The following is a 15,734-nucleotide window of genomic DNA, read 5'->3' as shown; positions in this document are numbered from 1 at the left end:
ACACGGGATTATGTAGACGGTTTGCTATTTCCTATGTTCAGGTTAATTGTCTGGGTCTTTTTCATGAAAGGTAGTCACAACTGCAATGATCAGTACTTGAAGTAAAGAGAAAGGAAGGCATGAAAGAGAGATGGGCTGCTGTTTGGGTGTGAAAGGCACCAAGAGCTCAACTTGAGAAGGAGAGGAAGGCTCGAATCAGCTGTGGTAAAACCATGAATCTCCTGACATTAGTAAAAGTTGCAAGCAGTAATTTCCACGCAGATTTCCTTGTCCCATTTTCACAGTTTCTTGTTGATATAGGTTTGTAGGTGTACAATAAATCTGCACCTGTCTGTGCATTGACATTGGTGGCTATGCTACACCACAGCATTCAGCAGTCTACAACCACCTCAGACTAAAGCATCTTGACTTTCTGTAACTGGAATAGACCACACAAATTATTTTTGTTTGAGCAGCCCTGTCAGCAGTGTATATGCCTACAAAGATGGTGAGCTTCTTCCCCTGCATATATGCTGTGGTAGCTACTGATATCTCTGTCCCTGATTATTTCAGTTCCTTATGTTTTCGGAGTTTAATCCTGTCTCCTGGAACATAGTGCTCTGTTCTTTACAAAACTCTTCTCTGAGGCTTGCACACACAGACATAGCAAGTGGCTTTTAAAAGAAGCAGTATGATCTGCAGCATATATCATAAGACAGAAAAGAAGCCTAAAAAACATATTGAGAGACAGATGCTACCCCAGACATCGAAGTTTTTATTTCTGGATGCTAGCTTCTCATCTGTGAAACTTGTGCTTTGGTCTGAACACTTTTGCTGCACTCTAAGCAATATAACTAATTGTGCCATTTAATTTAGAGGATGTAAGGAAAGTCATCTCGTCTATCTTTATAAACTTGAAAGGATCATCTTCTATTACGAGTGTATTCAAGCCTTATGTATATTTATATTCACTCAGGCTACAGGATTATCTAGAGGCAACAGCTAGACAGATCCTTATGCTTATGTCATCTTTATTCTAGTAGTTGTTCCATAGTCATAAGTGTTTGGTCGAGTCCATACAACATTCTTCACATTTTGACGTGTAAAATTATAAAGCAGACATTAAAAGTATGTATTTGTAATTTGATGACATTATTTTCCATAGCTGACATTTAATTTAAAATGCAGTTTAAGAAACCGGTAGCTGATGTTTGACTGGCTAGGATATGAATTGACAGCTCCAAAAAGGAAATTAAGCAGAACCAAGAATGTACGGTACCTCCTGGTACTTAATGAAATAAGCAGCAGCATACAGTTATAAGGTTCAGTTCTCCAAAATAAATAATGTTAATGCTCACCAGTAGGTTTTCCCACTTTTCCACTTTTGGAAACCTATGCCATTTTTTTGGAATGCACGCTCTGTCCAACTGTTTTGTAACATGTTTTTATTGGGGCACTCGGCAGTCCAGGTATGTGAATTAGGAAATGCTCTTGAGAATTAAACATTCTCCTGAACAGTGCCTATCAGAACTTGTTCCCGCTATCAGACGTGGCAGACAGCATTTGCCCAACGAGTGAAAGGCTGCATTGCAGATGACGGGAAATGGCAAGCCGAGATTCTGTGTGCATCTAATGATAATCGCAGGAGCGACTTACAAATCTTACCATGCATCAAAGTTCCTATGGAAATAACTGCAGGATGACAAATCTAATAGCCCTCTTTTTTTAAAATAAGTGTGTTTGGATTCTGAAAGCATTCCTGCCCTTAAACAGCACCGTGCCTTTTAAAACCACACATCAGGTGAATTTTTCTGTATTGACTCACTATTTATTGTCCTACCAACAGGGTTTCATGAAGCTGAGAGCTACGTACCACGTAAGCATCTTCAATTGAGTTGTGTAATTTCAGCCATTATGAGTTATGCACAGCAATAACAGGATAATACAGTGAGAAAAGCTGTGCTTTTACTGCAGGCCATTTCTTCAGAGTTCCTCTTCCAGACATAGCACAAGGAGAAATCATCTTTTATTTTCTCAGTGCACTCTCCCATTTTTCATTCCATTAGCATTTTTCTCCAATGCTCTTTTTCTTTCTGCTGCAGTTCATTTACCAAGAGTTCCTCCCTTTTTCCTTCTATTCCTTCTATTTTATTAACAGTTTCACTTACCTATTTTTTGAGGGTTGTAAGCACAAATAAATACGCTTCTATCTCACATCTCTTTATTTTATATGCCTTTCACTTGGGGTTCGTCCTACATTGCCCTAGGTTCAAGCTTCGAACCATATAAAGCACAGAAAAAACAGTTCATATATATGAATCTCTTTGGTGTAAGGTAGAAATGGATAAGATGCATATGAACCCACCAGTGTGCCTGGCTCATCATGAAAACAGCGAGTTCAATAGAGATTTCTTCCAGTTATCACCAAGACACTGAAAGCTAAGCAGGTGGAGAGATGCTGGCAGATCTACTGCCATGGATCCAAGCGCCGTACTATCATCACGATGAGTCAGAGTATCGTAATACGGAGATGCCAGGAGCTAACCATGCTGTATCTGGGTAACTCAGTTCTGAAAAGGATGGGTGACAAAAGCAGTTATAATGACATATCTTCCCTGTAATTGGAAGCAGGAGATAATTCCCTCTGGCTTGTTCCTTTTTTCGGTGAGGCCTGTTGACAACTCTGTACGATGGCTTTTGTAAAGCTAGGTCGTAAGGCAGTCTAATTAGTCCATAGGACTGTAATCAAGTGCTGCATTCATCTTCAGGGAATTTGTTCCGTGGGTTTCTTGCTGCTATTCCAGATGGTGCCTTGGGAACTTGGAGCTGAGTTGGCTGCTGCCATGTCCTCTTACAGCTTATGGTCAAGATGATGTATGGGTGTGCTTCTGTTAGGGAATAACTAACCCCCCTCCGCTGGTTATAGAAAGCATAGAGTAGGCTGATTACAGAGCCTGGAGTTAGATATCCAACTTTTATGTAGCTGAAATTGTGAGATGAGTAACCATAAACATTACTATTATGGTAACAAACGATGTGGGCCTTATTATTTAGGCAGATGTTACATAGCCAGTCCCAATGCTACTGGAAAGTCTCAGATACACACAGGTCCATGTCTGGCCATTCTACTTGCTTAAAATCAAGTATTGTTGAACTTTCCGTGGACCCCAAATCAAAAATAATGAGTTCACCTATGCTAACAGTAAAAGCCTTAACATTTTTCTCTGGATTTGGTGGTGGAATGTGCTCCCATAAGCATAGCTGTGCCTGAATTGCAGGTGCATGTGACAGTGCTTGGTGGTGCCAGCCAGGCTTGTTTTCTGCATTGCTGTTTGTTATAGGCCATTCACAAAAAAACTATATTAGCATTCCCCACTGAAACACAGGAGACTTCATTTAATCTATATGAAAAGCAAACTTGTTTTCAACCAGGTCTCTTGGGCCTGAATAAAAATATAACTGCAGCTTCAGGAACTTATAGTGTGAATTTATACTTTATATAGCGTGAATTTATCAAAGTTGGGAATGCCTGCTTACTGTTAACACACACAAGTCAATCCATGGAAATGTTACCCAAGAACATCGTTTCCAACACGTGCAGGAATCCTCCAGCAGGGTCATCATGTCGGTGTGAGACGCCCACTTCAACAAAAGCCTTGATCGGGTAGCAAACACGAAGGGCCACATGGAGTAATCCCTGTTGTCCAGGGATTATGAAGCCATTCCATATCTAATCATTGCTCAAGGCACAGTGGTCCATCCCTTTGATCATACTCCAGCCCTTTCTTCTCCTACTTGTGCCTGCCCTATTACTGTATTACATTTTAGCACACGGATAAATTAAAAGATATGATGCCAGAGGGTAAAATCCAGGAATATGCAACGCAGTCTTGGGTTTTCCTTGAACCAGAAGTTTGACTCTAAGCTGTGTCTCTTGACACAGAGCAACATCTGTTTTACCTGTCTGGAGAATCTGACTCTGTTACAAGAGAAATGAGGACACCTATGCCACCTCTGCTAGGTGACAAAATGCTCTCCTTGGCTCTGTTGCCAGGGGACTCTTATAGCTCATAAGACCGGCATAGGATACATATATTTACTCGATGTGATAGTTTTAAAGTATGCCCTTCGTGGGTCTGGAGTAGAAGTTTTAGGGCTTCTTCACAGCTGCAGGGAGTGGAGATCTCAGCTTTTGCCATGGCTGTCTGCAGAGGCAAAGGTCAGGCAGAGAAGCCATTAGCAGTCAGAAATAACATTTGGCTTCCTCAGAGCTGAAAGGTGCAACTAGGAACAAAACCTAGTAGGGAGGCAGACACAGGTGCCTGGTTGCTTGTAGCACATCTTACACGGAGAGTAGTTTCTACTAGAAGGTGGTGTCTCGGAGGAAGTTCATCCTGGTCACTGCTGTGTTACGGGGTTGAAGCTCAGCCATACAACTGTGTTCACAAGCATAAAGCTCTCAGTGCCTCTCAGAGATGCGTGCTCAAGAGGGCACTCAGAGGGAAACAGAAGAAAAGGAGAAAGGGGCGTGAAAAGCTCTCTTATGACTAATTGCTGTTTGCAGCTGCAGATAGACACGTGTTTAATTATCTGCTATATGCATGCAAATTGCAGCTGCTGTTGCGAGAGTCCAGATGTTCCCTTCCAAAATACAACGTACAACAAACAAAAGGAGAAGGGCCAGAGTGCGAAATAAAAGGGGCTAGGAGTGGTAGCTTCGTGCTGTTTTCCTTCCTGCCATAGACTGGGCCTGTCCTACCCTTTTTCTGCGTTCCCTGTGCAGAGATTTGTAGGTTCACGGGGAGGACATCAGCTGCCTGGCAGGGCAGCACTGAGCCTCGGGCTGGAAGGGAGCAGCAGCTGGGCTCCTCGCTGCCACCACACAGCCCAAAATGGTCCAGTGAAGCTATTAGGTATCACAGTTCCTAGCTAGCTTCTTCCCTACAGACATCCCCCTTGGCAGGGGTAAGTCCTCTCCTAGCAGGATTAAGGCTTGCTTTTCCTCACTTACCTTTCCTCCTTTAGCTGTGAAGTCTTTTTCTTTGCACCCAGCCTCTAGGATGGCCTGAGTCCTTCCTGATTTTTTTTTTTCCCTACTGATAGAAAATATTTTTTTTCGTAGAAACTAAATCGAAGCATTCTTCATTGGACTCTTTGTAACAATCTGCTTTCTGTAGGATCTACACATGGTGTTCCCAACATCTGAAAACAACAGGTCAGACAAACAAGACTACAGCTTTTCTCCTATCAGCTGTAATCAGGGAACAATAAAGCCATGCTGATTTATACCAACCACGCACCTGGCCTTTGTTCTGTTTAATGGCATTCAGTCTTTGGAAGATTTAACTGATTCACTCCCATTTAATGAAATAACGATGATCATCAGTGTTTCTGCGGAGTCTGTTTTGAATTAGATTTGCTCTGAGTGTATACGTCACGTTGAACTCATTTTATCTTTCATGATAAACGCAATATACGTGGACTCAGTGATCGCATCTTCTCAAGTAGTTTGGCAACAGGCACGTTTCCTTCCTTTAGCGTGGCAATATAAAGTCACAGGATCCCCACCACTTACCGCTCCTATGTGCAAAATGTGGATTTTTCCTTTTCTTTGGGTCTGGTAAAGGCATAGCAGGACCCAAGTGGTTGCTTCTGATGGAGGGGAGGACAGGAGAGGACAGTGGCCATGTGGGCTCTGTGGGTGCTCAGAGGATTTGGCTCACTGATGATGTTCTCAGACCACCCATCACTGCCACCCTCACCCCTGGTATTCATCAGTCACCACGGGCTCTTTCCTTGGCCTTCTCCTTTCCACCCCTGCTGCTGCAAATGCTATTTGTATTTATCTGAAGTTTACATTTACGTATATTTATGTAAAAAAAGGTCATCTCAGGTTTTCTGGAGACCGTGTCCAGCCCTTTATTACGTAACTTTTAATCTGCAATAAAAATTCTCTGTAAAACTTGGCAATAACTTAAGAGCACATTTTTATAAACTGTATTTAGGGTTTTCGGCATGTTTTAATAAAGCGTATGAACCAAAGTCCTGTGAAGTGGTTAGATCCTTCCATTAAGCTACTGAACTTTGGATCATGCCTATGTATTTTCTTGGAGAGCTGCCCAGAGTGCCTTTAGCTTCCTTTGTACTAGGTTACTCTGTCCCCAGGGGTACGACATTACCTTTGATTTAAGCGAGCAGTTAGACCCTTATTACTCACTTGACATCTTTGCTCTGAGGTAAATTTTATGGGTTGATACCTTTGCCTTAGCTGGAGGAATTGGTGATGGTTTATTACTAACCCCCGAGGTCTGCAGGATCCGGATGGATTTTCTCATCAGAAAATAATCAGAAGGGTCTAGAATTAAGATTTATGGCCGGTGCTGTCACCTAACAGTGTAAATCTTCTACCCAAAGTAGTGTCTCAAAGGGATAGATCTTGGCTCAGCATCACAGAGCTGTTGGGGCTGGGAGGGAGCTCTGGAGGCCGCCTGGTCCAACCCCCGGCTCAGGCAGGAGGACCTAGAGCCTCTTGCTCAGGATGACATCCAGGCAGCTCGTTCCATTACGAACACGTTGTTAATTAAAACTGTCTGCAGGAGCTGGACGCAGAGCCATTTATTTCAGTATACTTGGAAAGTGTTTTCTTTGTTAGCACTTCAAGCTTCAACAGCCAGATCTGGGCAGTTCTTTCAGGACTGAAATTCTGATAGTGACAGCTGTCTTTCATACGAATTTATGAAGCACTGAGCTTCCTGTGCACATAATTATCCATTCTTACCAGCACACAGTCCTTCTGTGAGAGGGATCTTAGACAGAGGCTCCCGCACAACACAGAAATCTGTCGCTGTTCCAAGCTTAAATACAACTGAACAGAGACAAAAAAGATCACGATGCCCACCAACTGCCTTTTTATCCTGTGTAATCACACTCAATCTTTCTCAAGGAGCAAGAGACATCTTCACCGCAGCTCTGGCAGTGACCAGCCTCTTGCAGTTTTGGGATGTCTGGGCCAGCTACACAAACCTCCTTTGTGCTTATGCCTTGCAGTCCTAATGCCTCGAGTGAAGCTGTAAGATTGCATCATGGCCCTATCCCTTTTTAACATAAAGCAATTCCTTTTGCCAGGGACATCCATTTAATGTATTTTTAGAAAGTGCAGACAGATTTACAGGAGACTGGACCACTGTGCCCTAAATTTCCTTACCTCAGTGGAGAAAGATGCTGAACTTTTCAAACGAAGAAACCACAAAGAAAATGGTAGGAGGCAAAAAGCACGGTAAGAGTTCATTACAAAGCCATAATGCATTTATAGAGATTTCAGTGAGACCAAGTTTTCCAGGCTACTCCACTAATTTTATGAGGGACAAAAAGGAAGCAGAGGGGAGTTTAAAAAATAAAATTAAAAAAAAAAATAAAAAAGGAAAAAACAAAAACCACACACAACAAATAATTCACCAAGGACTCCAGAAGAGGCAAAGCTACTAGCAGGAGCATGGGCTAAGATGAAATGGCTCACAGGTGACTCCAAAGAAGTGGTTGCAAAACCAAAGAGAATTAATCCCCCCGATTCATATTGCTGCTGACTGCAGGGCTTAGGGCTCTGTATTTACACGAGAGCTCTGCAGTAGCAAAAGCACAGGCCTTCAAGGAGAAATAGAGGAAGTCTGTTAAGACATCTTAATTGGAAGCTTTTGTTAATCAGAGACTTAAATAACAGTGTCATTTATAAGCAGTGAAGTGAAGAATGTTTTTCCTTGTATATACACACCTTTTTCTACAGTAACTGCACTATTTTTTCCCTGACTGCCGTGTGATCTATTTCATTTTATTTGACTGCACATCTCAGTGTTATGTCTGTTAACTGGCTTTCAGCTCTCATTATAATCTGGCCGTGTTTTGTAGTCATAATAAATGGGAGCTCATTGGACTTAGTGTCATCCACCCCCAGATAACACGCTTCTATTAAATCCAATCCAAATTAACTGGAGAAGAACCCCTTGCCCTTGACACAGCTAAGGGAGGGGCCTGGCACTAGCAAAATCAATGTGGTTTAATCTAGAGAGGAAATCTGCTCTCCTTATGTAATTGATCTGGGATCCAGACGAGCCCATAACATCAGTCTGTTAAAGTGCCTCTTTAGCTATGCACTCACAGCGTACTGAGTGTATTTGATACTCTTTCAAAAATCAAATGCCAGCACTGGAATGATGAAAGCCTTGCAAATATTACTTATAACAATAAAATAAAAAATAAAAAAAAAAAACACCAAACCACCCTTAAAATCAGAGGCACTTTTCAACTTTATTTTTAATATATTAGGATTGTACTGGAATTAATACTTACCAGCTATTACAACATACATTTACATAAGTCTTTATACATTTTTCATTTCTTTCCTGTCAGCATTAAAAATATTTCTGACAAAATAAAATGAAGTGGAAGGAATTGAAGTCCAGGACTGGCTCCAGACTGTGCGGCAAAGATCTTTGCCATATTTGCTTATTTGATGGGGGAAGGGAAGAAGGAAAAGGCTATCTTGGGGCTAGGGAAAATCTGCTTCAGTGAGCAGCCTGATGGGCATGAGACATTGAAATGTTACGAGAAAATATCCTGATAAAGTTTAACAGTTCTTCCTTTCTCCACACAGAAATTATCAGTGCCAGCTCATGCCAGTAAACCAATTGTGTATTTCCACAGTTTTGGTCACCTGTACACCTGACAATCTACTTCAAAGGCAGGGGTTACTTCAAAGGCATTATGTATAGAAAGGATTCAAGTATTGCTATCTGAAAATTTCCAAATCCTACCACCTCTAGGCATGTGGGTAGTTCCTTCCCAACTGCAGGCAGCCATACAGGAGGAGCAGTTTTTGCAGAGCACCTCTAGAGAAAGGGCATTTACCCGTGGGTGCCAATCCTCTGCTCCCTCAGAGACATCAACCCTGGCATGCTTTCACCCCATCCCACTCCACAGAAGTAACTCCATCACTGAGAACCCCCTGTATGGACAAAGATACAAAGCTGGTGTGAAAAAAAAAAAAAGCAATGCAAGATTGTGCATGAGCAGCTGTCTGACACTTTTGTCACCCCAAAGACCTGAAGCTGCAAGAATTTAATAAGGGATTAACAAGCACAGCTGTAAGGGCTATTGATCTGGGATCTTCTGTTAATCCAGGCAGTACTGTGAGGCCACACACACTGTGAGGACATCAGCTGCACCTGGGGCAAGACGACAGTGGAAGGTGGGAGCAAACATGACAAGAGGTGGGAAGGTTTGTTTGTATCACTGTCGCCTAGTGGCCAGCCTTAGAAAAAGTTTTAATTTAACAAAAAAGGGATGGCATCAGTGAACTGGGAAAAAAATAAAACAGCATCAAAATGCTGCTGTTGAAGGACAGTAGAGGGTGAAGCCAAGTCAAGTATTTATTAAAATAAAGCAAAGTCGGTCCCCTCACTGCACCATGGGTCATGATCAGGTACAAAGATTTGAATGCCAAAGAAAACAGTTTTGCAGGTTTAGTCCTGCAGTTCACACTACCTAACTGTGCCACGTGCAGCTGCTGTTCCTAAACTAACTTGTCTTCATTTAATCAGGAAAAAAAAAAAAAAAAAAAAGGTCTATGGAGGAAACTCTCTGGCTCTGAAGCTTACAACAAAAAATACCCTGAGGTTTTTACACAACCAAATTCTAATAAGCAGAGATAATGGACTCCTGCTTATTCAGGCAAACCAGCTCCGTAAAGCTACAGAAATATTTGTGTTAAGCAAGCAGGATTGAGTTGTCTGTAAAAAGGACATCAAAGAAATACCAGATTGAAATAACCAAACAGGAAAATGGATGGTTTTAAAAACATACTGTATTTATTTGGCCCCAGAATTCCTCGCATTGTAACAAACTCCCAGAGTTTCACTCCTTAAAGTGCTTCAAACTCCATTTATATTATTATTACTTTTAACATTAATGTACATTTCTGTATAAACATTCTGTTCATCAGTCCGAAGATATTTATAGTTTTTATAGAATTCTTTATATTAGTGGATCAAATTTGCTCTCAAGATGACCAGCATTAAGGCAAATTTCTGAACTTAAGTCACCAGAGTTACTTAGTTCCATGCTGTTGTGGGTGAGAGCAGAATTTGGCCCAGTAGGGTATATACAATTATATTTTCTGCATATATTTCAGAAGACACAATGGATTACCTTGGAAATCAATAACATTTAATAGGGAGTTTATCAAAGTCCATACTTTAAATCTGCTTTGGCGCACTCCGCATCCAGAGGATGCATTTGCTCACCAGCTCTTGTGAATAACCAGCCTGATGACAGTGAGCCAGCGATCAGCAGAAGTGGGACTCACGCTGCATGAATTCACGGAGTTCTTCAGCAGGCCCAACCCGATGAGTGTACAAATACTGCAACAGCACGGTTACGTAGCTGGGCAGCCATGCAAACTCACTGCACCATGAACCTCTGAAATTCTCCTGGTGGAGACAGGTTTGTTGTTGATGTTAATATTCCGAAGACAGCCAAAAAATGAGTCTTTAACTGGAAGCCACAGTGTGTCCAAATTTGCTACAACAAGGTAAAAAGATCAAGTTTAATAAAATGAAAATTATTTAAAAGATGAACTACATCAAGGCTTTCGAAAGACGGAAGAATGATATAGGACTGCAAGCATGAACAAAACATTTGCTTTAGAAAGGAATAAAAACAGTAGCTACACACAAAAAAAAATAAAGCAGCAATAATATTACCTGGAATTTTGCCAAAGTAGAGTGGCTGATGCAGGCGTCTAGGAGAAAAGGGTGGGTGTCCAGTGGTATAGTTACTCTGTGTGCCTACATCTAGCTGCACAGCATTCCCCTTCTGAGAGACTGCAAAGAAGCAGGTATATGAGTACTCTTTCTTAACTCTACTGAAGAACCAGCCAGATACAGCACTATTTTTTAGACAGCATCTGTTTTGAAATTTAACTTTATCTTTTTCTTTTTTCTTTTTTTTTTTTTTAATATTTTTTATATTGATTTTATCTTAATTCAAAGTCAGGTTGACACATGCAGGTACTCTGGTGCTAAATGCAGCCCAAAAAAACAATGTAATGCCTTGAATTAACACAAAACACATTGTTCTTAAGAGTATTCTCAGAATAAAAAGAAGTGAAATGATTAGTAAAAATCTGGGTCTGCAATGCTTTGTACTCACCCTTCTTTCCAAGTTTCTCAAGAACTGGTGTGATACGACATACCTGCAATTGTATGCCACTGTCCATTATACAGAGATTGCCTGGATGTGACTGTTGTCTGGAATTCTCCAGCACCACTATTTCCAGCAGCAATGATCTGTAAAACAGTTATCTGTTAAGTTACCATGGCAAAGAAATGAGGAACAGAAAAATACAGTACTTCTAGTAATTTACTGAACTTGTGGAGGGCTGGGTTTCACCTATTTTTAAGGGTCACAGTCATTGTATACCTATTCCAGAAATGATCATCTCTGGGAAGAAAGTAAATTTCCCTAATCAAATCCCAGGAGATGTATTACAGACTTCTCAAGAATACAAGCAAGACCTTTGTCTCTTATTCCCTCTCAATCTTACAAAATTATGATAATTCTTTTGACATAGTCTCTCTGAGACAAAGTCTTTCCTACTAGGCCTCCCTTTCCTTTTTGCAAAGCAGTCACCTACACGCTAGGCATCTCCAGGGAGAATCACGGCAATATGTTTCTCCAACCCTTCACGTAGCTTTGGTCTCCTTGTATTTCACTTGAGAAGCTTGTAGCTTGACTATTTACCGTGATATTTCAAACAAGAATCTGCTTGTGTTTTCTTACGTCTTGCTCCTCGGTCCTTGTAAATAGACTATTTTTCTGTGGTGGTTACAACAAACTTGGTAATGGTCTGATGTAGCGAGCTCCCTTCCTATCAGGCTCTGATAGTGTCAGGATTGATGGTGTCCCTTTGACCTTTTATCATCCTGCCCACACTGACAGCCAGCATGAATCGAAGTTACTGCTGAAAAGAGTGGTCGATCTTGTCCCTAAAGACTCCCCAGCTATTGATGGCCCTGCTTCCACGTGCTAGCTGTGTCTTGAACCAGATCAGTGAGCTGGGTGAAGCTAACCAATGACAAGAAGATAATTAATAAAAACAAGTTCCCTAATCTGGTCAGCTGCTGGCCTGCACTAGGGATGGCCGTGAATGGATAGCCATGCCTAGGGAGAAAAGAGCAAAGCTGACCCTTTCTGAAGCTAGGTAGACTTATGCTCCTTTAAACCATGCCAGACAGACAACAGGTTCTGTTGAGCTGAGATGTATTTTTATTTGATGTCTATCTGGAAGCAAGCACAATGGTTTTGGGGTCCAACATACATTCTAAAGCTGTTACATTATGAAAATACAAGTGATAAAAATCACCACCATGACACACCTGTCAACTAGAGTAAAAGGTGTTAACACAAAAAAAAGACTGCTCAAGTTCTATAATGAACGTTGTTACAGAGCCGCATCAGTGCAGCCAAATGATGACTAAAATAGAAGTGGAAATAAGCCATGGAGTCCTATAGCCTCTGGCCAAAAGCCCAGCCAGTTTCTGTAAGGGCTATGAAGCCTGAGAAACTGGAGACTGTGCCCTTCTGCTGACGGCTGTGCAAAGAACACGTGCATGCTAGTGTTCACACAAGGGAAGCTCCTACTGTAGGCACAGAGACGCGTTAAATGCTCCATTTTCCATGCAATGGTTTTAAACCATTCTGAAGAAGTTGTTCAGTCTTAAACCTTTAGACAAATGTTGTAACACCTAAGTCCAGGGTTCAAGCTCAGAACTCCTCCCTGCTGAATAATGGTAACATACAGGCTGTGATTCCATTTCAGGTACTTACTTTTCCTTCTTCCATGTAAACAGTCAAGTAGTTGTCCGGCTTGTTTCCAGAATGGAGCAATACACCCGTTGAACTCCTTGGCCGAATGGTAAATACAATCCTAAAATCCAAGCCCATTCGCAAATTGTCTGTAGAGAATTAAAGAGTGTATAGATGAATGATCGTTGGAAGAGACAGTTGGAAAACATCACAGAAGTAAGTACAAAAAATCCTTCTGTGTACATGTATATACATTTAAACCATAATCTCTACACAGCTTACCAATGGCAATATAGCCTCCTTCCTTAAAGAAATAGATCCCCATCTCCATGGGAATATCCAGACACGGAAGCACACCATTTTTTTGCTGAGGTGCATTCATGATTTTTCCATTCATCTTAAAATTCCTCAGGCAACCCTTGAAACTCTTCACTGGTATACTCTGAAAGCATATTTCAAAACATGAATACCAAAGCACAATGACCATCTTTTTAGTAAGACTACCTGCTAGTTCTTTGTATTGTTGGACTGTAGACAGACAATATTTATTTAAGGGCACCTAAACTCCATCTCTTATGCAGTGAAAAGATATCCTGAAATTAAAAGAGCTGAAAACATGAAATTGCTGATTTCGAGTTAACAGAACTCCTGCTTGCAAAACAGATGCTCCCAATGATGTGTCAGAAGGACAACACAATGGGAGTTGTAAGATCTCAAATACACCCTTTCTTTCCTAAGAGGCTGTTTATTTTAACTTGCCTTTACAAAACGCCCTGCATTGTTAATTTTCTCATTCTTGAAGTAATAACTTCTATTTCAGATTAAAATCAAGTTCTGCATCCATAATTCCTTAACTAAGAGGAGCCTTTGCTCTCTACAGATTATCACTTAGTCCACTGAGATAAACAGTCTGTGAGAAAACGCTATCCCTGGAATTACAAATGTTACTTCAGGATTTTCTATTTCTTAAAGAACAGAAATGAAAATGGCACATGACTATCAGCTGTGCCTCAGTAGCACATGTGGGAAATATGGGTCCAGTTGAGAGCTGTGTGAACAGCTGAGGAAAAAGATCTGTAACGATCAACTGCAAGCATCGATTACAGACAGTGCTCACAGTCAGTGCTTGGAAATATCTGCCAGACCTTTTCAACATGGAAACCCTTCATATTAACACTTCCACGTGTAATTAGTGCAGCCTGGGGAGTATGTGGAAGTGGCTGCATCACAGTTATTTACCTGTCTTTTCAGTGATGGCAGGCCTCCCAGATAGATTGGTGGCTTAATGCTGACAGGGGAATTTCTTGCTAGTCTTCCGTGCTGGGCCGCTAGACCATCCACAACAAGGAGTACGTTCTTCCCATCTCTGCTGAAGACCACCTTTGCAGGGTGCAAACACAACAGAATGTGAAAACTCAAGGCCAGTGAAAGCCACTGCAGCTAGAGCACCAAACAGCAAAAAAAAATAGGTGTTTAAAAAAAATGAATCATATACAGCATAGTCTTAAAGTGAGAGTGTATTCTTCAGGCTGGTCTGAAACTAGCTGAAGTAGAAAGGGAAGAGGATAAATAAAATACTTGCATCAAATATCAAGATGTTTTTTAAAATGAGTAGCATCTTGCACACCAACCACTCTGACTGTTGGAGACCCAGATTCTGGCCACCCTTGCTACAGCCTGTGATTGGAGTAATTCCATGCTTTCTGTGTGCATGTGACAAAAGTCAGAATTACTGCCTTTATTCTGTATCTTAGTGATCCCTTAGTGATATTTTTTTCTTTAACTTAAGCACCATGTTGAAATATTTAAACTGAAAATAGCATGCTGGGACTATTGGTTTCTGTAAGCTCTCTCATAACAGACACCTGTCAACCACATGAGCTTTCAAGCATATGAATTAACTTCAGATGGCCAAAAGGAACAATTTCGTTTTCTTCTTCCCTGCCTCTGCCTAATTACTTAGAAGTTCAATAGACCATGCATGCTGAATGTCTGCTGTGGTTTCACCACGGTTCCTGTGCCACAATACTTACAGTGTGCCATTGCCCATCATTGTATTTAGTACTGGTTTTGAGTTTGAATCGTTTTCCTCCAGAACTAAGTGAAAAGACAAAATGTCCTTTTGAAATGTGGAGAGATATATAAGAATTCTCAGACGTTTCCTCCATGAAAATTATTAATCCTCTTGATGATCGAGTCCGTATATCTACAGAAAAATGGAACCTGTACGGGAAAGTAAGCATATTCATGCATAGGTCTCTTTTGTGAGATGTTGTATTCTTTCTGTTCTCCAGAAAACTGGCAGTGAAACTCAATTTGTGAAATGCAAAATAGGGTTTGGGTGGAACCACAGTGTTCTGCATTTTCTGCATTTCTGAACATGAATGAAGGTTTACGTATTCAGGCTTAGCAGTTGGCATCAATATACTCTGTAGTTGTCTACCACATCTGTCAACCTACACAGTTTGGGAAGATATTAACAAAGGGAAAAAAATCTTGAACCTTTAGAACCATTCTTCTGTTGTATCCAAAAGCATAAGCAGGAAAAAAAAAATCCTAGCTTTTAGCACCCAAAGATTCAATCAGCTTTGAAGATTCAAATATTAGGATTACATTTGTATTACCTGTCTGTAGGCGAAGGTGGAGAAAACATGTAGGATATAAAACTGTTGGGGGTGTTCCCAAGCAGATACGCTTCACTGTTGGCATTTAACCAAGTTGATAAAGTGTGGTTTTGCTGGTCATGCTGCATGTTATAATCTGTCAAATGATCAACGTATTTTTCATTCTGTAAGACAGAATTGGAACTTTTATAGAAGGTAAAAGAATAATTCAATCTACGTGTTTAAGACTTCCCACCTGAGGCAGTCAACACCCTTCTCTAAATGACAGAAGCT

At 41.0% G+C, this 15,734-nt stretch overlaps 1 protein-coding gene and 1 long non-coding RNA gene across 3 annotated transcripts in view; both read right to left on the bottom strand.

The window, feature by feature from the left end:
- Positions 1 to 1,000: 1,000 nt before the first annotated feature.
- Positions 1,001 to 5,153, bottom strand: LOC311432202. Its single transcript, XR_014689890.1, has 2 exons — positions 4,991 to 5,153; positions 1,001 to 4,184 (listed from the first exon to the last, which is right to left on the bottom strand). It is a non-coding gene; the product is annotated as an uncharacterized lncRNA (long non-coding RNA).
- A 4,664-nt stretch (positions 5,154 to 9,817) lies between these two features.
- The window catches only part of LAMA3 (laminin subunit alpha 3), a 111,764-nt gene continuing 105,847 nt past the window's right edge, over positions 9,818 to 15,734 (bottom strand). For both annotated transcript variants that reach the window (XM_084509363.1, XM_084509364.1), the window contains exons 70-77: positions 15,462 to 15,625; positions 14,871 to 15,060; positions 14,077 to 14,217; positions 13,120 to 13,279; positions 12,859 to 12,986; positions 11,225 to 11,318; positions 10,734 to 10,853; positions 9,818 to 10,551 (exon numbers count right to left, since the gene is read on the bottom strand). In XM_084509363.1, coding sequence (XP_084365489.1) covers positions 10,406 to 10,551; positions 10,734 to 10,853; positions 11,225 to 11,318; positions 12,859 to 12,986; positions 13,120 to 13,279; positions 14,077 to 14,217; positions 14,871 to 15,060; positions 15,462 to 15,625 — 1,143 coding nt within the window. In that variant the 3' untranslated portion in view covers positions 9,818 to 10,405. The remainder of the gene's footprint in view (positions 10,552 to 10,733; positions 10,854 to 11,224; positions 11,319 to 12,858; positions 12,987 to 13,119; positions 13,280 to 14,076; positions 14,218 to 14,870; positions 15,061 to 15,461; positions 15,626 to 15,734) is intronic.

Source organism: Aythya ferina, assembly GCF_964211825.1.
Source record: "Aythya ferina genome assembly, chromosome: 2".
NCBI lineage: Eukaryota > Metazoa > Chordata > Aves > Anseriformes > Anatidae > Aythya > Aythya ferina.
This window is presented reverse-complemented; position numbering and strand designations above follow the sequence as displayed.